This window comes from Calcarisporiella thermophila (genome assembly GCF_041956535.1).
Source record: "Calcarisporiella thermophila strain CBS 279.70 unplaced genomic scaffold VTP21scaffold_6, whole genome shotgun sequence".
Lineage (NCBI taxonomy): Eukaryota > Fungi > Calcarisporiellomycota > Calcarisporiellomycetes > Calcarisporiellales > Calcarisporiellaceae > Calcarisporiella > Calcarisporiella thermophila.
Window position 1 is genome coordinate 142,921 of NW_027192196.1, and position 15,238 is coordinate 158,158.

Sequence of the window (15,238 nt, forward strand, 5' to 3'; positions counted from 1 at the left end):
GATATGAGTAATAAACAGCTAACGGACAATGAAGGAAAGACAATAGGAAAAATGCTTCAAGAGAACAATTTTTTAGTTGATCTTTATCTTAGTTTTAATAGAATATCAGCAGGAGGAACAAACGAAATTGCCTATGCACTTATGGAGAACAAGTGTCTGAGGCGACTTGATCTTGGATTTAATAACATATCAACTGAGGGAGGGAAATCTATCGCTCAATTACTACGAGAGAATAGGATATTGTCTCAGCTCAATCTTGATGGCAATAACTTATCAACTGAAGGTGGAATAGCAATTGCTCAAGCTCTTCTAGTAAATAAAACTTTGAAGGAACTCGGTATGTATGGCAATAACTTAGCAGATGAAGGAGGAATAGTATTCGCTCGAGCTCTTCGAGAGAATAAAACATTGGAAAAACTCAATCTGAATAGTAATAAAATATCAGACGAAGGCGCAAAGGATATGGCTCAGACCCTTCAAGAGAACCAGACTTTAAAGCATCTTTCTCTGAGCGGCAATAGCATATCAAATGAAGGGGTAATGGCAATAGCTCAAGCGCTTCGATTGAACAAAATTCTGACGTGGCTTGATTTGAGCGGAAATTTTCTATCTGACAAAGGAGCAACAGCTATTGCTCTGGCTCTTCAAAAGAATGAGACTATGGAGCATCTATTTTTGAACGGTAGTAACATATCAAATGAAGGGGGAATTGCAATAGCTCAAGCACTTCGAGTAAACAGAAATTTAACTCGTATTTATCTTGAGAATAATGATATATCGGATGAAGCAGGAATAGCAATAGCTCAAGCACTCCAAGTGAACCAGGCATTGCGGCATTTTAGACTGAGCAACAATAAGATAGGACCTGAAGGAGCCATGATAATGGCTCAGGCTCTTCGAGTGAACAAAACCTTGGTACTGTTCGCTCTGGATGGTAATAGGATATCACGCGATGGAGGAATGGCGGTTGCTCAAGCACTTCAAGAGAACGACACTTTGAATATACTTGATCTACGTTATAACGAAATATCAATCGAAGGAGGAATCACTATTGCTCAAGCACTTCAAAAGAATAGGGCGTTGATGAAACTTTATCTGAGTGGTAACAATATAACAGATGAGGGTGTAAAAGCAATCGCACGAGCACTCTGTGAGAATAAGACTTTGACATGTATTGAACTGCGCAGGAATCATATATCTGCTGAAGGAGGAAAATCAATTGCTCAAGCGCTTCAAGTGAATAGCTCCTTAATTCAACTCGGCCTATGCGATAATCATCTCTCAAATGAAGGAGGAGGTGCCATTTTTCAAGCGCTTCTAGTAAATAAGAATTTGACACAACTGGATCTTAGCGGAAATATTATATCAGACGAAGGTGCAATAAAACTCGCCCGAGTACTTCATAGTAACAATACAATTGAGCAACTTTATCTGGGCTATAATAAGATATCGGATGAAGGAGGAATAGCAATTGCACAAGCACTTCAAGAAAATGTAGCTTTGAAGTGTCTCCTTCTAGATGAAAATTACATATCCAAAGAAGGAAAGAATGCTATTTTTCAAATGTTGAAAGCGAAATTAAATTTACAAGTATAACCCATCAATATCCAATTATACCTGTTAGTTTTTACAATTTTTCAAAGTGAATGATAAATAAAATTTCTTTGTAATAAATATTAATAATATGCCATTATTAGCTTCAGTTATATTGCGACATTAACACGCAGTTGCGAGGTTTCATTGCTACAATCTTATTGCAGGAGGACCTGGCATCGAGAAGAGCAAGGATCCGTCCGCGAAAAAGGCTAATGCATACCATCAGGAATGAACCTCAACAGCCGCAGGCCTTCGAACAGTCGAACCCACAATCACAAGGTACTCAATCGTTCAAATCAAAAAACTGGAAGAAGACGGCGGGGCAAATCGGCCCCCCCCCGTCCAATGGTTAAGTCACATCGCAAGTCCTCGACAGGCGGAGCCGCGCATACCGGTCGGAGGACGACTGCAAAAATTCAAAAGCGCGTGGCGAGGAACTCCCGCTCCAACTTGGATAGTCAGAGCGGGATACAAGATTCAATTTTGGAGTCAACCGGATCTCAAGCACCTTTCCCCACCCAAAAGACTCCCCACCAACCAAGAAAGCGCCGCAGCCATAGCGGAAGAGGTGAAAGCACTGCTAAAGAAACAGGCAAAGAGGAAGTCCCGATGAACACTCCAGGAGTAGTATCCAATATCTTCGTGATCGAGAGGCGATCGGGGAAGCTGCGCCCGGTGGTGGATCTACGCCACCTCAATCTATCGGTGAAGAAGGAGCGGTTCAAGATGGAGATCCTCCAATCCATCCTGCCACTTATCCGGAGGCACGATTGGATGACATCCATAGACCTCAAAGACGCATTCTTCCACATTCCGGTGCACGCGAGATCCAGGAGATATCTCCAGTTTATATGGGAAGGCAAGAAATATCAATTCCGAGTTCTTCCCTTCGGACTAACTTCTTCACCCAGGATATTCACCAAAGTCCTACGTCCCGTTCTTACCGAATGCCGGAGATGGGCATCAGGGTTACCGCATACTTGGACGACCTCTTGGTCGCATCGCCGACAATAGAGGAATCCAAGGAGCACACACAAAAGCTTATCAATATCCTGGAGAGGCATGGCTTTCTGGTGAATTGGGAGAAATCCGCTCTCACTCCCACACAGGAGATCGAACACTTGGGTTTCAGGATCAACACGATCGATATGACGCTCAGGCTCCCGCGAAAGAAGGTCAGAGACATATCGCGAGTGGCCCACAGACTCGCCAGGGTGGGATCGGCTACTCCTCGACAGATGGCAGCATTCCTCGGGGCAGCAAATGCTGCATGTCCGGCGATCATGCCGGGGAGACTATTCCCACGCTCGCTAATGATGATCCTGACGACAGCGCTAAAAGCCAACCCCGACTGGGATTCACCTTTCACAATACCCGGGCAGGGGATGAAAGAACTCGATTGGTGAGCACAGGAGTTCAAACAATGGAACGGGAGATCATTTCTGCCTCCAGTTCCCACAAAATACGCTACAACCGATGCTTCAGACAATGGCTGGGGGGCGCAATTCCAATCCACGATGATCGGGGGCCCTTGGTCCCAGGAGGAGAGGGAGTTCCACATCAACTGGAAGGAACTCAAAGCAGTGGAATTATGCCTAGAAGCGTTTCCGACCCTCAAGGATACGACCCTACTAATCCGGGTAGACAACACCACAGCCGTAGCATACGTCAACAATCTCGGGGGGACTCGCTCACCCCTTCTCAACGAGATTGCACAGAAAATCTGGAAGTCCTGCCTGAAGCGACGCATCCAATTGGTCGTGGAGCACATTCCAGGCAGCCTGAATACGAAAGCGGACGCAGCCTCTCGGGAGATCAGGACAAGTCAAGCCTGGTACATCGACAGGCGCGCGTTCAACAAGATCGAAAGGGCATGGGGACCACATACAGTCGATCTTTTCGCAGACAGATTAACGAAACGCGTTCGACGGATCTTCTCATGGCAACCCGAACCGGGAGCTGCAGCGACCGAGGCGCTAGTTCAACATTGGCGCAGAGAGAAGAACCCGTATGCCAATTCCCCGTGGGCACTGATACCTCGAATATTGCGCAAAGTGATAATCGAACAAGTCGACCTGACATTGGTGACCCCCTACTGGCCTTCAGCCCCATGGTTCCCGTTACTACAACAATTGAAGATAGCGGGGCCAATCAAGATTCCGCGGAAAGCAATTCGCATCGCCACCCCCTTGACGAAACATCCTCTCAAGAACAAGTGGTTTTTGACCGTCTGGCGCATCTCAGGGAGGAACTGCGTTCGAAGGGTCTGTCATTAGGGGCACAAAGAATCGCTCTAGAGCAACAGGAGGCTTCGGGAAAGCATCGTAGCTACCTCTCAGCTCAACGGAAATGGTTCACATGGTGCAATGAAAATGGAGTCCCTCCTTTTCTTGCTCCCGCTGCGGCAATTGCTAACTTTTTGGCTCTTCAGTATGAGCTAAGCTATAGGACAAGGGCTTTTAGCAAACAAGTCTTTGAAGCAACTTGAGCTATCCGACAATTTAATATCAGATGAAGGAGGAAAAGTAATCGGCCAAGGGCTTAAAGAAAATAAAACACTGACGCAACTGAAGCTAGGGGGTAATAATATAGCAGACGAAGGAGGAAAAGCAATTGCTCAGGCGCTTCGTGAGAACAAGACATTAACATACCTTGATTTAAACCGCAATCGGATTTCGAATCAAGGAGGAGCTGCATTCGGTCAAGCACTTCGTAAGAATAAAACATTGGCTAGGCTTTACCTTGATAACAACAATATATCGGATGAAGGATGCGAATCAATAGGGCAAGCTCTAAGAGAAAACAAGACTTTGAGGCATCTTAGTCTGTATGAAAATAGCATATCGGATGAAGGAGGAAAAGCAATTGTTCAATCACTTCAAGAGAATGAAACATTGACGCTTCTTGATATTAGCTTTAACAATATCTCGGAAGAAGCAAAAGAAGTCTGGCGTCTGGAAATAGGAGTAAACACCCCTCTGATTATATAAATATAAATATGATTAAAGTGAAATAAATATATGAAAAGAAAAATGAATATTTACCAAATATACTTGTTGAATGAAAGGGGGATTGTATTTAGGTTAATTTTTTATTTGCTGTATCTTAATGAGACTCAAATAAGCAGAGCTGTATATTAGATAGAAGGAATTTGAAGCGACCAATACAGTACGTAAAAAGAAAATATTAGTAAAGAATTAGCTGGGTTACGAAAAGTTTTTGTAAATCGCAATTGAGAACGTATATGGAAGAGGATCTTGATAATAAAATACTGTTACATTGGAATTAGATACACTGGATATTTAAAAAGCTTTTAATTTATTCCGCCCTTCATTGCTTTCAAATTTTAAAATAACTTACCCACTAGTGACGCCTATCCTCCTTCTCATGAACAATTGCATCTCAGCTAAATATACCACTCTCATGAATTAGCTGCCAGGCTGCAGGAGATGAAACCACAGAGTACTTTTATTTCAGCATATTGATGGCGATAAGAGTAGTATGGTTACACAAAATATTCAAAAAACACATGAAAGTGCATGAATAAATCTCACAGAACTCTCAGGGAAAAGTATCGGTTAAATATCCCAAGAGAACGAGAGAGAGGCATAACAGGATCTCAGCAAATATAAGCTATCTAACGAAGAGGAAATAGTAATTACTCAAGCATTCCTAAAGAATAGGTCCCTACTGCACTTTCATCTGAAAAACATCTGAAGTTGGTTGAAGGATAGAGTCACTTGATAGAACCGATAACCAGTAGCTTAGGCTATTTTTGAGCCGTTGGTAATAATGATATTCAAATATGCTTCACGACACTTAACCGTAACAGTGTATTTTCACACTTTAGCTTTTTTGCGCCGATCTCTTAGTTATGGTATCTTTTTTTTTTTTATAATGCGTCGTAGTTACTTGCATATGTTATTTTTTCAATATTTTTATTTTCCAAAACCATCACCGGTCGCCATATAATTTTATCAATGGCAATATTATTATGGTTAATAGTTCACAAATGTTACAAATTGATAATATCAAAAAATTAACGTAATTGGAATCGGTTGTATTCTGTTGGTAGACTTGGTTTTTCAATTGCTGTTAATATATTCTTCATATCGAATTATCGAAATTAACTTATCGGCCGATTTGTGACTGCTGTTTCCCTTCGATAGAAGTCACAAATCGGCCACACTTCCTACACTAGGTTAGGTCAAAAATTTTGTACTAAGCTGTTCATAAATTAATAATCAAAACTTTTAGTGGTGCTTATTAATTTGCAAAAAGCCAGCAACTATAAATAGTCCAGATCGCATGCATTCAAGACATAGTTTTCACTCTAAAAACATCATGGCATCGATTAACTCCACAACTTCAGCAACTTTTCTCCTTGAGCAATATCTAGTTTGGATCACAAAGGACATTGACAAATGGGCCAAATTTATTGCCCCCAATGCCATCGTTGAATTGCCATACGCTGAGACCATTGGGTTGCCGACGCGATTGGAAGGAATCGATTCTATCTACAATGCCATGCGGAATGCCATCAGCAACATGCATGGCGCTGAAATCAAAAACCTGCGTATTTTACCGGTGGAAGGGAAGAATGCCGCCATCGGAGAATTTGAACTAGAGGCCACAAACTACCAGCAGCGTTACATATCTTATCTGGAGGCCAAGGATGGGCTGATTACCTACTACAAGGAGTATTTCAATCCTATGAAGGTGGTTGAAGCATTTGGAGATTCTGTAGCCTCAGTTCAGAACAAAGCAATACCACGTGCTAAAATTGCAGTGGCAGGGCCGGCTGGTAATATCGGAAGGGTAGTGGCAGAGAAGCTTGTAGAAGCGGGTGTCCCAGTGGTTCTCCTGGGTCTCGAAAGGCACCGTGCCAGACTCAGTGACCTTATTGAGAAAGGCGCCCAGTTCGAGGTGGCGGGATTTGATGATGAAGAGGCATTGATTAAGGCACTACAAGGTTGTGATTCACTTTTTTGGCTCAGCCCACCTAACCCGACAGCCGAAAGCTTGGAAAAATGGTATCTATCTACTGCTAAGGCCGCAGCCCAGGCAATCAAGAAAAACGGCATCTCGCGTGTGGTTAATATTACAACTGTTGGGGTTGGAGCCAAACCAAACCTAGGTAACATCACATTTTTGGCCGATGTCGAGAAAACATTCGATGAAATAGCACCCAATGTTCTCCACTTGAGACCGGGTTACTTCATGGAAAACCTCTTGTGGCAGAAAGACTCTCTCGCCAATGAGGGCGTGTTTCAACTTCCATTTCAGCTCGACCATGACATTCCCTGGATTTCAACTGATGATATTGGTAACGAAGCGGCTAAATATTTACTAGATAGAAACTGGGCAGGGCACTGGGCGAAGAACCTCATGGGGCCAGAAAATCTTACGTCTCCACAAGTTGCTGATCGGTTGACGAAAGCTCTGAATCGCCCAATTACATACGAACAAATATCCATAAGTGCTTTACGGGAGAGTTTGAAGGGAGGAGCTCCACAGTGGGTCAACGAAATTGTCTCGATATACCAGGCTGTGGGCGACCCAGATGGAGTATATGCAACTGCCAGGACTCCCGAGGCATCGACGCCCACTACCTTAGGAGAATTTGCGTTACGCAAGCTGAACGACATCAGACACTAATCACTGTACCTTAACAAGGGTATGAATCTAGTGGAATATCAAATATGGAAGATACAAATCAAGGCATATTAAATTTTACCATTTTTTAATGCCATACTATAATCAGTAACGCAACCTTCCGATATTCCTCTTTGTCCTATCCCATTTCATTTCCACATATAATGTTGTCCCCTTCCTTTCCTGATGTCTGTATTAATCGGTAACATCAAAATTTATCATTACGAAATGATATTATCACTTTATTACTCTATATTCTAATTCCTTCCAAGTATTCAAATTCGCGACTGCCTGCATAATGATGCAGGATAACATATATTTTCGCTCGGTAAAACAAGTATAGATATAAATAGTTATTCTATCGTACCTCTGTAGAATATCATGAGTATTAGATATTTTATTTAGTTTTCGAGACATTTTTTCAAAAAGAAACTGGAAACCGCCATCTCTATACTCATCAAAACAATCGGTATTGAGTATTTATTAATATTTCAGTTGTCGGGCAACCTCAAGCTCTATGTCCTAAAGGGAAATTGCCGATAGAATATTAAATTCACCCAATCTCAACGACTTTAATAATATGAACTAGTGCATTGCTTTACAATATTCGTGTCAAGCTAATGCTGAAAGCTTCTTATTATTATAGAATTAACCAAGTAAACTAATTAGGGGTCAGTTTAAACACTATTTGAGACCTCTTATGCTGCCATTCTCAACGCTTAACATTTACAGTACAACAGATATTATGATTATTGTTGGAGAACGACCAGGCATGATCTAAGTCTGAATAGTTGTTGTGTTACGACGGTTATTTCATACTTATACAAATATGTATAAGCAAGTATCTTATCATCATTATTAGTCATCATCTCCTATTCTATTATATATATAAGATGTGCTTTCTCTCTCTTTTGAATTCTCTTGTAGTGTGTGTTATTTGTGTTATCCCTTCTATCTGTCTTCTTTCCTTTTATTAATATACTCTTAATAAGATCCAACAATTATTAAAAATTTTTGAAATCTTGTGCGTGTCGGCATTAAATGAGCCAAAAAAATGCATCGAGCATTCTACATTCGATTGTACTATCATTGTGTTAACATAGCTTGAAAATTCTGGTTTACTTTATTGGGCATGGACACAGAATATACGGCATTGTTTCTATTTATTGTGTCAAACTCACAGTATATATCCTAATAGTACAATCTACCCTATTAAGATTCACTATTAATTTTAATTTTTAAGTTTAATTTTTTAATAGCTTTATGCTCACAACTTTGGCAGACAATTATTAAAAAGGGCAAGGCGCAAAAAGTTTGTTTGTATGGAGCCATATGAATACACTCGCTCAATAAGATATTTATTTTTGAAATCGAATGTGATATCATAATTCGCAAGCTTTATTCATCAGAAACAAGCAACTAGTAAATTCAGAGTAGTCAGAACTATTTTAGAAAGAACCGATAAAGCCAGAAAGAGTTATTAATAATATTAATATCATGGGCAGCCGCACATATTGCACCATTTGCGGCAATCTCCACTGTTACAACCGTAGACTTCGCACGACTTGGGAATGCATGGGTAATTGCACAAGCGCTTCAAGAGAACGTGACCTTAATAGATCTTGACCTGAGTGACAATGACTTATTGGACCAAGGAACCGAAGCTTTTGCTCAGACATTTCGAAATAATAATACTTTGTTTTGCCTTAAGTTAAAGGATAATGGAATAACAGACGAAGGATGAAAAGCACTTGGTCAGGCACTTCGTACAAACCTAGGTTTAACACATTTATTTCTGACCGATAATATCATCTCTGACGAAGGAGGGAAGGCGATTGCTCATGCACTTCGAGAAAACAATGTTTTGACCCATCTTGATCTGAGAGGCAATATCATAACAGGTGAAGGTGGAAGAGTAATCGCTAACACACTCCGGGAAAATGAGAATTTGGCCCAACTTAATATGCGTGACAATAGAATATCAGATAAAGCTAGGGAGCTCATGGATCAATCCACTATGGCCCAGATCAAAACATTGAAGCTATTTGATCTGGGCCTTAGTGGATTAACGCATGAGGGGCTACATGAAATTGCTCAAGCACTTCGAGAGAACACGCACTTGACACAGCTTGATTTGCAAACGAATAGAGTCACAGCTGAAGAAGGAAAATAATCGCACAAACACTTGGAAAGAACAAGACATTGACGCAACTTAATCTGGGATACAATAGGTTATCAGAAGAAGGTGGAGAGGCAATTGCCCAAGCTCTCCGAGAGAATGAGACTTTGACTCAGCTTGAAATGCAAGGAAATAAGTTGTCGGATAATCCAGTAGTTACTATTGCACAATTACTGAAAGAGAACAAAACATTAAAGCAACTTTCTCTTGGATTTAACGAGATATCGGATGAAAGGGGCATAGCCATGGGCCATGCACTTGAAGAAAATCGAAATTTGGAATTCCTTGATTTGAGTGGCAACTTGCTAGAGGATGAAAGTGGAAAAGCTATAGCTCGGGGCCTTCGAATGAACGAAGCTTTGAAAGAGCTTGATCTGTGCGGTAATAACATTTCAGAGGAAGGTGGAAAAGCAATAGGTCAAGCACTCAGGGAGAATACGACATTGACGGAGCTCGTTTTGGGGGGTAACAGAATATCAAAAGAAGGAGGGAAGGCAATCGCTCAAGCTCTCTTGTATAATACTACCTTAACAAAGCTTTACCTGGGTAGTAATGGCATATCAGATGAAGGAGCAAAGGCTATCGCTCAAGCACTTCGAAAAAACAATTCTTTGGTAAAACTTTGGCTTATGGATAATAATATTTCAGATGAAAGGGGATTATCTCTCGCTCAATCATTTCAAGAAAATAAGACTTTAGTGGAACTTAGTCTTTTTGATAATACGATAGCAGACGAGGGAGGAAAGGTGTTTACTCGAGTTCTCCGAGTGAACAAGACTTTAACACGAATTGATCTGCGTGATAATAGGATATCCGATAAAGGAAGAAAAGAAATTATTCAAGCATTCAAAGAAAATGAGAATCTGATTGTAAGACTGTATCAATTTTTGAAATTGATATTATAGTAAACTAGTCTTTTTGCATTGTTTTTTAAGATTTATTAATATCCAAAAATAGCAATTTTTTCTTGTATTTATCATGTTTTAACTTTTGTCATAAAACAAGGCCTTGTAACTGCCTTATTAAGTTCTCTCGAGCCTTCAAATATACATAATTCAGCAACCCCAAGTCACTTCGTCGAACTGAGCAAAAAACTGGAAAAGGACGGGCGGGGCAATACATCCCTCCCCGTCCAATGTTTAGCTTCTGACGCAAGCCCGCGACAGGTAGAGCCACGCGTACCGGTTGGGGAACGTTTGTGAAAATACAGAAACGTGTGGCGAGGAATCCCCGCCCCTCTATGGATATGCAAGATAATCAGAGAAGATTACAAAATCCAATTATGGAAGGAGCCGAGGTTCAACCACCTATCTCCTCCAAAGAGACTCCCAGCCGACCACCAGGGCGTGAAGGCCATTTCCGAGGAGGTGAGATCACTATTGGAGAAACAGGCTATAGAGGAAGTCCCACGGGACGCCCCAGGAATAGTTCCAACATCTTCGTCATATCGAAGAGCTCGAGCAAACTCCGCCCAGTGGTAGACCTACAGTCACGTCTGAAATGGCAGTCACAACATGGTCAAATGCCCTTTTACCTCAATTATTTCAGCATTCTCCCCACGAGAGAGGGGTGGAAAGCTTATTGTAGAAAAAACTTCAGAGTTTATCCTCTTGTTAGATAAAATAATAAGCCACTTATAATAACAAAATTGTGGATATGGAAAGTTGAAGTTTTAGAGATGCATAAATACATTCTGTAAATCTACATTATATCTGCTATTTTGATCAATCACTATTTTCTCGTATTATTGCCTAATATTTTGTGTATCCTCCCTTAGCTAAACACACAGCTCGTATCCTCGCCGGCATACTTGCGTAAAGTTTCTCAATGTATTCCTCATCGATACTTTCCCATTCTGTCTCAATTCGTTGCCACAGCTCATCTTTGTTCTTTGGTAACTTTTGGTATTTACCAAGCTTTCGTTTTAATTCACCCCACATATGTTCTATTATATTGAGATCTGGTGACTGTGAAGGCCACTCCAGTACCTGTACCTTGTTGTCTCTCAGCCAGGCTTTGGTGATGTTAGCTGTATGTTTGGGATCATTTTCATGTTGGAATATCACATCCAAATTATTGAGCTTATAATACTCCAATGTCCATTTGTATTCCTCACTGAGAATCTTACAGTAAAGTTGAGCATCAAGTTCCTCGTTGATTCAAGTTAGGTAGCCAACACCATACGCTGTAATGCAGCCCCACCCCATCAAAGATCCACCCCATGTTTAAGTGTTGGTTGGATATGGCGATTACGAAGAGGCTCACCATTGCGCTTGTAGTAGTATTGTTTTCCTCCCTCGTTTGCGAATGTATTTTCGTCTCATCGGAAAACACTACTCGCTTCTAATCTTCCTCAGTCCAATGAAGATACTTTTTAGCAAATTCCAGTCGTTTTCTCCGATGCGTAACTATAAGTAGAGGCTTCTTTGGCCGAACCCAAGTTAGTATCTCGTGTCGTTGTATAACCCTCTTCACATTGCTAACAGACATAACCATATCATATTCGTCTTTAAAATATTTTGTCACATCAGCAGCATTTTTACATTGGCCCGATGTCAATAGCGTGACAATCTTCCTTTCTTCTATTTCGCTTAAAACGAGAGGGCGGCCAGCTGACGGCCTTTTGAGATCGGGACGTCACTTCGCTTCCTCCCTGACGACCTTAGCTGCAGTAGTATGGTGGATGTTTAGAGCCGCTGCGATCTGACTTGAGGAGGCACCTTCCTTCGCACGCTGGACAATACCGGCCCGGATCTTGTTTGGAAGAGGTTTCATTTTGGTTGTTAATATTGATAATAATAATAAATACAAATCTCTCTTTATATGTCAAAATATAATGGAAGGTAATGAAAAAAAAAGTAAGAAGGATTCAAAATGAAAAGAAATTGCAGACTATTTGTAAAGAAAAGACAAAATGTAGGAACGCACTCAAAAAAATTCATCTGCCCCAGAACACCAGTTTTTGTTTATTAAACATGGCTTGCATATATCCCTAAAAAGAGTGTAGACTCTGCAGTTTTTTATAAATAACTTTCACACCCTTCTTTTATGGGGAGTTACCGAAATAATGGGGGTGAAAAGGACATTTGGTCATGTTGTGACTGCCATTTCAGACGTGACTGTACGTCTACTCAACCAGTCGGTGAAGAAGGAGCGCTTCAAGATGGAAACTCTTCAGTCAATTCTACCCCTGATACAGGAGGACGACTGGTTGACTTCGATAGATCTCAAGGATGCGTTCCTGCACGTACCGGTCCACCAGGAGTCCAGGAAATACCTCCAGTTCATCTGGGGTGGCAGGAAGTATCAGTTCAAAGTTCTTCCCTTCGGACTAACTTCTTCTCCCCGGATATTCACCAAGGTCCTGCGCCCAGTCCTCACGGTGTGCCGAAAGGCAGGGACAAGAGTGGCGGCTTACCTGGACGATCTACTGATTGCAGCATCGTCGATAGAAGAGTCCAAGATGCACACCCAAATGTTGATCAACACTTTGGAGAAGTTCGGCTTCGTGGTCAATTTCGAGAAGTCAACTCTAACATCTTCCCAAGAGATCGAACACTTGGGGTTCAAGATTCACACCCGGGAAATGATTCTCAACCTTCCGCTGAAGCAAGTCAGGGATATATCCAGGGTAGCGCTCAGGCTCTACAAGACCGGAGTAACTACCCCTCGACAGCTCGCTGCATTCCTGGGAACTACGAATGCAGCCTGCCCTGCGGTCATGACGGGAAGGCTGTTCGCTCGCTCACTAATGATGGCGTTATCTTCAGCCCTGAACGCCAATCCCGATTGGGATACCCCATTCACAATACCGGAGGAAGCGTTGGAAGAGCTCGATTGGTGGGCAGAGGAGTTCGGGAAATGGAACGGTCGCTCCTTCCTACCACCAGCCCCGGCAGAAAGCGCTACGACCGATGCGTCAGACGACGGTTGGGGCGCGCAATACAAGTCTATGACTATCGGGGGTCCATGGTCCCCGGAGGAGAAAAAGTTCCACATCAACTGGAAGGAACTCAAAGCCGTGGAGTTGTGTCTGGAGGCCTTCCCTTCTCTCAGGGAGACCACCTTACTGGTCCGGACGGACAACACTACGGCCTTGGCGTACCTCAACAATCTCGGAGGGACTCGTTCTCCTCGTCTCAACGAGATTGCCAGGAAGATCTGGACAATCTGCCTGGAGCGACACATACAATTGGTAGCGGAACACATCCCCGGTCACCTGAATACCAAGGCGGACACAGCATCTCGGGAGATCAGGACGAATCAAGCATGGTTTATTGACAACCGGGCATTCAACAAGATAGAGAAGGCCTGTGGGGACCACACTCAGTGGACCTATTCGCGGACAGACTCACGAACCGTCTCCCGCTTTTCTTCTCATGGCACCCAGAGCCAGGGGCAGCAGCGACAGATGCCCTAATGCAGGATTGGAGCAAAGAGCTGAACCCATATACCAATCCTCCGTGGGCTCTGATAGCACGGGTCTTACGCAAAGTGTTGCTGGAACAGGTCAAGTTGACGGTGGTGACCCCGCACTGGCCATCAGCTCCCTGGTTTCCCCTACTGCAACAGCTGAGCATAGCGAAGCCAGTCAGAAATCCGAGGAAAGCGATCCAGCTAGCCACTCCCCTAACGAGACACCCCCTCAAGATCAAGTCGTGGTTTTTGACAGCTTGGCGCATCTCAGGGAAGAATTGCGTTCGCAAGGCTTATCCTTAGAAGCGCAAAATGTCATACTAAGGGACCATGAAGGGGCGGAAAAGCGCAAGAGTTACTCTTCGGCGCAGAAGAAGTGGTTCGAGTGGTGCAAAGCAAATGACGTGCCTCCTTTCCTTGCTCCTGCGGTGGCAATCGCTAATTTCCTGGCAAGCCAATACGCACAGGGAAAATCGGCGGATTCCTGCCATCTATATCGCTCAGCCATCGGGGAACTACAGACAAGCCATCCATCTCATCTCGATTCCATCGTCGCTAGATTCCTTAGGGCAGTACTGCCAGTAGGCGCCCCTCTTAAACCTGGCGGTAGTCACCTTTTCTAGAGTATCCGACCTAGCACGTATGGACCTTCAGTCGATCGCGGTCGGCGAAACAATGATGAAGGGGAAGATAATAGCACCGAAGGAAACGAGAAGGAATCGGCGCATCATAAAACCCTTCCACGTCCATCGATTCCCAGATCCCAACCTCTGTCCGGTAGAGTGTTTCATTGAATATAGGAGGTGCTGGCAAGAGCAGGGTAAACTGCAACAAGGGCTCAGAGGTATTCCTCTGCCCTGGGATTGCTCGCCCTGCGAGGCCCGCAACGATTTCGCGATGGATCAAAACAATCTTCGCAATCGCCTCACCCGACGCAAGAGCCCACGACGCGCGGAAAACAGGAGCCACCCTCGCTCTACGAAGATTCAATGTAGACACAGTGGTCGCAATAGGGAATTGGTCTTCCACCACTACTTTCGACCTATACTACCGCAGGGATAGAGCTGTAAATGCCGATATCTCGGGCACGCTTCTCTCCTTAGAACTCGAGGAAGCGCGCTAGGGCCTTCTGGATCACCGTGAAGCATGGACTGCTGACGTAGTCCGCATTCTATTTTAGCACTAAGCCTAGTGTATGCGACGGCTTAGTATAAATGGAATAGGCACTCAGCACCCCATGCTTCACGATCCCACCCCTTCTCGGGAGGGCCAAGGAGTTGCACTTGGGAAACGACAGCTTTTTATACTCTTGATTTATTCTCAGATTTTTTTTATTTTTCTTCAAATTTCTTTAATTTTCTATGCAAAATTCTCTGGAAGTAGCTCATTTGT

At 43.0% G+C, this 15,238-nt stretch overlaps 5 protein-coding genes across 5 annotated transcripts; 4 read left to right on the forward strand and 1 right to left on the reverse strand.

Annotated features, from left to right (window-relative positions):
• Nucleotides 1-462: 462 nt before the first annotated feature.
• VTP21DRAFT_9759 (uncharacterized protein) lies at nucleotides 463-4,084 on the forward strand (the record flags this gene model as incomplete). The annotated part of the gene is made up of 4 exons (XM_069400740.1): nucleotides 463-1,494; nucleotides 1,698-1,875; nucleotides 1,973-2,412; nucleotides 2,522-4,084. The coding sequence occupies 4 exons, from the start codon at nucleotides 463-465 to the stop codon at nucleotides 4,082-4,084; spliced, it is 3,213 nt and encodes a 1,070-aa protein (XP_069253485.1).
• Nucleotides 4,085-5,940: 1,856 nt separating this feature from the next.
• On the forward strand, nucleotides 5,941-7,254 carry VTP21DRAFT_9760 (uncharacterized protein; the record flags this gene model as incomplete). The annotated part of the gene is made up of 1 exon (XM_069400742.1): nucleotides 5,941-7,254. The coding sequence occupies one exon, from the start codon at nucleotides 5,941-5,943 to the stop codon at nucleotides 7,252-7,254; it is 1,314 nt and encodes a 437-aa protein (XP_069253486.1).
• Nucleotides 7,255-8,748: 1,494 nt separating this feature from the next.
• VTP21DRAFT_9761 (uncharacterized protein) lies at nucleotides 8,749-10,335 on the forward strand (the record flags this gene model as incomplete). The annotated part of the gene is made up of 4 exons (XM_069400743.1): nucleotides 8,749-8,830; nucleotides 9,153-9,387; nucleotides 9,483-9,895; nucleotides 10,160-10,335. The coding sequence occupies 4 exons, from the start codon at nucleotides 8,749-8,751 to the stop codon at nucleotides 10,333-10,335; spliced, it is 906 nt and encodes a 301-aa protein (XP_069253487.1).
• A 362-nt stretch (nucleotides 10,336-10,697) lies between these two features.
• VTP21DRAFT_9762 (uncharacterized protein) lies at nucleotides 10,698-11,698 on the reverse strand (the record flags this gene model as incomplete). The annotated part of the gene is made up of 3 exons (XM_069400744.1): nucleotides 10,698-10,913; nucleotides 11,218-11,545; nucleotides 11,610-11,698. The coding sequence occupies 3 exons, from the start codon at nucleotides 11,696-11,698 to the stop codon at nucleotides 10,698-10,700; spliced, it is 633 nt and encodes a 210-aa protein (XP_069253488.1).
• Nucleotides 11,699-12,497: 799 nt separating this feature from the next.
• VTP21DRAFT_9763 (uncharacterized protein) lies at nucleotides 12,498-14,969 on the forward strand (the record flags this gene model as incomplete). Its single annotated transcript, XM_069400745.1, has 4 exons — nucleotides 12,498-13,759; nucleotides 13,821-14,452; nucleotides 14,501-14,590; nucleotides 14,647-14,969. The coding sequence occupies 4 exons, from the start codon at nucleotides 12,498-12,500 to the stop codon at nucleotides 14,967-14,969; spliced, it is 2,307 nt and encodes a 768-aa protein (XP_069253489.1).
• Between the last annotated feature and the right edge of the window lie 269 nt (nucleotides 14,970-15,238).